The 7,214-nt window shown below is 35.2% G+C and overlaps 1 protein-coding gene across 2 annotated transcripts; it reads right to left on the bottom strand.

Annotated features, from left to right (window-relative positions):
• Positions 1-264: 264 nt before the first annotated feature.
• Positions 265-6,688, bottom strand: LOC107839143 (peroxisomal fatty acid beta-oxidation multifunctional protein AIM1). 2 transcript variants are annotated; one of them, XM_047395865.1, is made up of 18 exons: positions 6,473-6,688; positions 6,167-6,269; positions 5,507-5,578; positions 4,293-4,355; positions 4,156-4,212; positions 3,988-4,055; positions 3,744-3,881; positions 3,363-3,650; positions 3,074-3,160; positions 2,695-2,869; positions 2,456-2,577; positions 2,156-2,319; positions 1,696-1,950; positions 1,462-1,583; positions 1,234-1,355; positions 907-1,055; positions 664-802; positions 265-575 (listed from the first exon to the last, which is right to left on the bottom strand). In XM_047395865.1, the coding sequence occupies exons 1-18, from the start codon at positions 6,683-6,685 to the stop codon at positions 561-563; spliced, it is 2,352 nt and encodes a 783-aa protein (XP_047251821.1). In that variant the 5' UTR covers positions 6,686-6,688; the 3' UTR covers positions 265-560. The 2 variants fall into 2 exon arrangements, with proteins under 2 accessions (XP_047251821.1, XP_016537994.1); XM_016682508.2 differs by having other exon boundaries at positions 6,525-6,685.
• Positions 6,689-7,214: the final 526 nt, after the last annotated feature.

The following is a 7,214-nucleotide window of genomic DNA, read 5'->3' as shown; positions in this document are numbered from 1 at the left end:
TTCGATTCACTATAGTTGATGCCAATTTGTTGCTCTTGTTGTTGTTATTGTAATCTCTATCATCTTTTCATTTTTGTAAACCTTAAAGTCTAGTGAAGCCGTGTATGACCTATTTCGATTCACCAGCATTGTTGTTCATCTTGTTATTCTTGTGTTGGCTTGACTCTCTTGATACACATTCACCTTTGTATCATTAGGAAATCTTCAGCAAGGGAACACTTTGAACAAAAAATAAACAGGAAATAGAAAAGAAGAATATGAATATTTAGAAATCTTGGTACTTCATTGACCTTTTCACAGATGATTGATTACATTATAGAGCCAAAACTGGAAACATTCAGTTTGGCTTCTGTTACAACTACCATCAACTAACTTGAGGGAAAAGAATTTCAAATGCTAAATTAACCAAGACTAATTGACTAACTGATTGTAAATAATTTCACTCCTAACTATAATCCCAGTGAAAACCAAATCTCAGGCGTTTATTCCAAGCAAATAATTCAGCATGCTCTCGTTCCTGCTGCTGCTTCATGGATTCTATGATAGAATCTGAAGTTTAGTCAACACGATCCTCCCTTCGATGCATCATGAAATATGTCATTTGATGAATTGAACAAATAGGCAGGATAGGTGAAGATGTAATAATGGTTAGAATATCCTTACCAAGGGCAGACCCTTTGCAGCTCTCTGTTCCAAGAATGTTGATGGCTTAAAGAAATCACCATAGGCCTCATACCAACTTTTTAGCTTTGAATATATGTATTCAGATCCAATTGTATCAGCCCAAAACATGATCCCTCCACTGCACAAAATTGTCTTACAGTCATTATAATATGTTCAATAGCTAGTACTAGAATGTAAGAATGGTTAATCGAAGAGGTGACCTAATTTCTGCCTCCTACTTACGTTTCTGAGGGGAATTTAAATCCATGGACAGATGCAATGTCAATGTCAGATGCTCGGACAACTATTCCTTCCTCGATAACTCGACAAGCCTCATTCACCACCGGGAAGAATATCATTTCTAGAATTTCTTTATCAGTCACAGATATTGGCTGCAGAAGCACACGCAAGAAGATTTCATGTTAGGTCTTAGGACATATCACTCGAACATGCGCAATATAGCATTTGATTGTAGTTACGCATGGATGTTTTCTTTATGTTTACCAAACTAAGAAAATTGATAGGGACAATCGCAAGAATTCAGATTACAAGTATTCAATTGTCACAAACCTTTCCACCAGGAGCAATATTGGTAAGTTGCATAGACTCCTCAACAATTTCTATCACTGAGTGATCAGCTTCTGGCTTGCTTCCTTTATTGTACGTGTAATATCCTTTACCATTCTTCTTACCTAGAATGTAAGTACTCATTTAGAAAATCAGACTACTTTGAGGACAAAAGCAATGGAAACATTTTCAGGCCATGAGTTAAGTGGAAAATAGAGATGTCTTCAGTACCTTTCCGTCCATTTTCTACCATTAGTTGAACCAAGGGCGACTGGAAAGCGCGGCCTGGAAAAGCAGCAACAAACTCTTTTACACCAGCCAAAAATATATCATAGCCGGAAACATCCTGAAGCCTGCATATCATAATATGCTAAAATGTTAATATGAACAAACTTGGTATAAAATCACATAAATGATTTAGGCGTAAGCACAGATAAACAAGTTTCACTCCACAGAAAAACTTACTGAAAAGGACCAAGCCGCATGCCAAACTCAGTGATCACTCGGTCAATTCTGAAGATATCAACACCTAAATTTGCCAACAGGTCTGGTCCTTGCATATAAGGGAAGAAGCTCCGGTTGACAGCAAAACCAGTACAACTTTTCACTACGATGGGGACTTTCTTCAAAATCTTAGTGAGTTTTATCACATCAACAATTACTTGTGGAGAAGTATTTTCCGTCCTCACGATTTCCACCAGAGGCATCAAATGTGCAGGACTTCACCCAGAAAAAGAAAGAAAAAACGAGAACCATGAAAATTAGAATTAAGGAATACAACAATTCATAAAACAGTAACAGTATATTAATGTCCTCTGACACAAAATATATCATTTGTGATGAACCTGATTTAACATACATAGCGTTCTTGGCAACTCAGTATAAACATAAAGGCAAAAAGTCAGTGTAAAAACATGAACCCCACCTGAATAAATGCATCCCCAAAATGCGATCTTGGCTACTTGTTCTTTTCCCAATCACATCAAGACTAATTGTAGACGTGTTTGATGCAAAAATGCACTCTGAAGTACAAGTTTTCTCAATATCTTCAAAAATTGATTGTTTCAGACACACATTCTCGTTAACAGCCTGAAAGAGAGAGGGATGTAAATTGCACCAGAAATATGTTTACTATGAATCAGCTACAAGAATAGGTGAAAGACATTCAAAATGAAAATAGCATGAAAACTAAGAGGAAGAAGGGGAGAGGTCGTTAATGGATTACCTCAATAACCATGTCGACATCTTTTAAGTCCTCAAAGTCTAAAGTGCCTTTAAGAAGAGACAAAGTCCTTTTCAACTTTTCCTGGTTCAGCTTTCCTCTTGTTACAAAGCCTTGTAGATTTTCTGCAACACAAATAGCATAACAATATATCAGAAGGTGGAATCTCGGTGAAACTCGACTTAACAACACAACTAGTGGAACATTAAAGTACACAAAGATATTCAAGATGTTGTACTAACCTTCTACCGATTTCACAGCTTTCAATAGATATTCATGGTTGATTTCTTTAAGCACAACACTAATGTTGCTGATAATGAGAGCTGTAGCAATACCAGATCCCATTAAACCACCACCAATAACAGCAACTTTTTCTATTCTCCGAGGCTTAAGCCCAACATCAGTAACACCTGGTACCTGTAAATTGTATTACCACTTTGTTAGACTACATTAAGCATGACATTGAGTTCATAATACTACTTGGCATGAAGCAATTTTATACGCTTTTTCGGGCAATAAATATACCAGATAAAATTCAGGTATAGAAACAGTTCCAATTTTTTGTCCATTATTAATTAGACAATGAAAAGAAGAATCTATGGCCTCATATCACAAGCTGACCTTTGATGTTGCACGTTCAGCCAGAAATACATGCAGAAGACCTTTTGCAGTATTTGACAGCACTAGCTCTTTAAATACTTTATCTTCCTGCAATTAGTTACAACATAAAGTATAAGCAGAAACCAAACAAAGTCTCTCTGAAGGACATCCTAGAAATCACCATTCTCCAGTAATACATCAGAGTAGCAAGTATAGGCAATAATTGTCAATGCACAAGTTATTTTATATGAAATCATTGATATGTCGAAGAAAACCATATAAAGCACTTTTATATCATAGGAATCTTCACCTTAAGAACACCAGAATATCCTCCAGATATGATGCCTTCTTCTATCACATCAAGACAGGCTCTGTAATGAGGCACTGTGTAACGTTGTCTGGCACTTCTCAGTATCTCAAGTGATTCATCCTGAGTTCCAAGTTTATCTGTCTTTTGAAGAGAATTGCAATTTGGCTGGCGGCCTTCAACAATGTCTAGTGCCCAACACCGAGCAACTGTCAAGAGTTCCTCAGAAGAGACAATGGCATCAATAAGACCCAACTCCTTCCCCTCTTCAGAAGTAATGCTCTTGGATGACTGTTCCAGATTTAGAAAAAGTTTCAGCATCTTCGCTACCATCTAAACTACAATGACCGATTACATAGTGTATGTTTCAAGAATGACACTTACCATCAACATGTCAACAGCCTTTGAGGTTCCAACTAACCTTGGAAGCCTTTGAGTGCCTCCACATCCAGGAATAACTCCAAGCCTCAGCTCAGGTAAACCAAGATCAGCTTTTGGTGTGGCAATTCGGGCACTGCACCCCTACACAATTTGTATAGAGGAAAACACAACCACTATATGAAATTTTGAGAACAATTAAGTATTAGGGGTAAATTGAATGAAAAATAGTAGAGGAGTGAGAACAAACCATAGCCAACTCCAAGCCACCACCAAGGGCAAATCCTTGAATTGCAGCAACAGAAGGCTTCTTCCCATCTATGATCACCAAAGTTTTTGTTAGATATCAATTGTCAACTACTTTCGAACTTGCAAGAAATTATTGATAGTGAAAAAACCTAAAAGATTTTGGACATACTCTCCATTTTGTTAACTACGAGACCAATGGATGCATCGGGTAGAAGTGATATATCTCCTGCAATATTTAAAGGAAAAAACTGGTTAGGCAACACTAAGGACACTAGTTGATCCAACAAGTGACTAGATTAAATTTACCATGCTTATGAACGTTCTCCACAACACTGATTTCCAAACCTCCACAAAATCTACCATCCGCACCTATAAACATACGAGGACGACAAAAATGGAAGTGATAATCTAGCACAAAGCCATTTCAAGAAAAGACTTAACAATAATTAATAGGCCATAAATAACAATAAAAGCCATGATGAACAAATTTGGTTGATATGGCATATGAGTACATCTCTTGCCGCAAGTGTAAGAGTTAGCAAAATGATTTGTAATTGCAACTTTGAATTAGAAATGAAAAAGAATTTTTAAAATTTACTCCTTTTATCTGTTTGGCACTTTTGCTTATTGGCATTAACTTTAAATTGTGATTTTCTGTTCCAAATGTGAAAATATTAGTACGTCGTAGTTAAAGTGCACTACAGTTGACTCGCTTTATTTTTAACTGGTAGTTCCCTAAAGGGACCACTGTGTTTGACTAACAGAAAATGAAAAGTGCCAAATAACCTGCCCAAGTTGAAATGGTTGGGTCATCATGACCCATTTTTGTTGGCTTGATCCAATGTATTGAACCAAAATCACCCATGAAATTATTAGGTTCACACGGGTCAAAATAGTATAAAACTTCCAAACCCAAACATACAAATTCTAATTTGAAAATCAGATCACATTTTGAGCAAATAGGATTATGACCTGTTATTTGATCGTCTTGACCCAAACAAACTTTGGATGGTCAGGTCATGACCCGATAAAACCCGTCCCAAGTTAGAACCAAATGCCCATTTGTCACCACTAGTTGGACCAGTAGCTCAAGGATTGCCACTTTATCGATTAATTAGAAGGTCCATATATATAATTATTTTTTGATGGAATCTAAAGGGTGTAAGAAAGCTCTAGTTTTTCATGGCCGTGCGTGGTCTGTGAAACCATGGCTTTAAGTTCGTGAACAACTATCACCCTCCATCTTGAAGCTACAGAAACTTAACCCACCTCTGCCAATAGTTTGACTCAAGTGTAAATGCTAAACCAAAGAATAGCCAGTAAATGAATATTTTTCATTTATTTTTGTATGATATACATAAAATATACATTCTTGATCTAAGAGTTGTATATTCCTTTTCACGTATTTAACTAGAGAATGTAATTATTTTAGTGGGCCAAATCTGTGACTTGCCCCTTTTTTTTTCTTCAATCAGGAAAATAGTTATTTATCCTTGTATACTAATAATAGCAAAACTTACCAGAAAGAACAATTGCCTTAATGTTGTCATTATCAATAGCCTCTTCGTAGCATCTCTTCAACTCCTCAATTGCTGTTATTCATAATTACAGGAAACACTATCAATAACATTTCCAGTCTCTATAATAGGACTCAAAAAGATTAAAAAGAAGAAGAAAAAGGGAGCAAAAGTGTGAATTCTTTGGAAAAATCAGATTATCTCAAAATTTACTCTGCCCAGCTAAGCTAAAATCCCATTTGGCCAGAAGTTTTTCTCACTTTTTTAAAAAGTTATTTTGAAAATATTCTTTGATTATAAAAAGTGACCAGATTTTGAAGATAAATTTTTCAAGTTTTTAAAAAAGTGTTTAGAGTAATTTGCAAGTTTTTGAAGTTCTCTATTCACAAAACTTGAACTTCTTTTACCTTAAATGCATGTTCAAGTATAATTTCTAACTTTCAAAAATCATTTTTTTTCATTCATCTCATATTTGAAAGCTCGTTTTTACCGTTATTTAAAAGATAAAGTAAAAATGAAACACTTTTTAAATTGGAGTAAGCACCTTCCACCTTCAATCGAAGGGAAAAAAAAATGTTGCATGGTTCTAAGATCAATAGTAGTAATTAAATGTTAACCTTTTACATTTATTGTAATAAAACAAGAAAAAAAAAAGGGAAGAACCTGAGAGAGTTAAGGCATTGACAGGAGGATTAAGCATAGTGATAACAGCCACGCCATCATTCCCTATTTCCATAGTGATTGAACCCATAATATCACCTCCTTCCTGAAATAGTAATTTCACCGAACAAAAACACAAATTTAGTAAGCTCTTTGTATACTATTTTTTTTTCCTCTTAATTTGTATTGCGCATTTTAATATTCAAACGTTTTAACGTCTTAATTGACACCCCGAATTATAATTACAATTTCATTTACAAAATGAACAAAAAAGAGAATACTAATTAAGCAATGTTATCGTTAACACACCAAAATTAATGCCAAGTGCTTGAAATGAATGAGTGAAGAAGAGAAATTAGACCTGTGCCTTTGAATTTTTCTTGAAGGTGTGTGTGATTTGGTATGAAGCAGCAGTTGTTCAGTTGTTATGTGACTCAAATATGCTGAGATAATGCTTGTATTTATATGCAAAAAGAAGGGGAGCATGGTGTCATAATTGACCGACCGCTCAAGTTGTGACATAAAATGAACTTGCCAAATATGAGGCGACTTGCAGAGTTGCCAATATAGACTTACTTTTTCAAGCAAACGTCCCATCCTTCCTGTCCATAACCCAAGATTTAAATTTCATGGATTTAAACTTAATTTATTCAATATGTTACAAAGTTTTTTTTATTTTTGATGTTTATTATATTAAAAATTTAAAAAAATACTTTTCTTAAAAAAAAAACATGTTACTTCAAATTAAGAAAAATAATTTCTTTAAATAAAATAAAAAATTAATTTGTAATATTCATATCACTTTCAAAATTGCTCACTCCTGCCCTAACTCTCCAAACCCCTACCCTCCCACCTCCTAAACCCCAAAAAAAAATTAATCTGTTTTACTTTTAAAAAAAATAATTTTCCATACACTACCCCTACTCTAACCCTAACCCTACCAAGCCCCCCGCCCCCTTAAAAATTTCTTTGATTTTATGAATTTTCAATTTTATTTCCTGACTCCATCCTGTCCTGAACTTCGGCCCCCACCCCTACCAGCCCCCTCCCC

The sequence above is a fragment of the Capsicum annuum genome, chromosome 8, assembly GCF_002878395.1.
Source record: "Capsicum annuum cultivar UCD-10X-F1 chromosome 8, UCD10Xv1.1, whole genome shotgun sequence".
Taxonomy (NCBI): Eukaryota; Viridiplantae; Streptophyta; class Magnoliopsida; order Solanales; family Solanaceae; genus Capsicum; species Capsicum annuum.
This window is presented reverse-complemented; position numbering and strand designations above follow the sequence as displayed.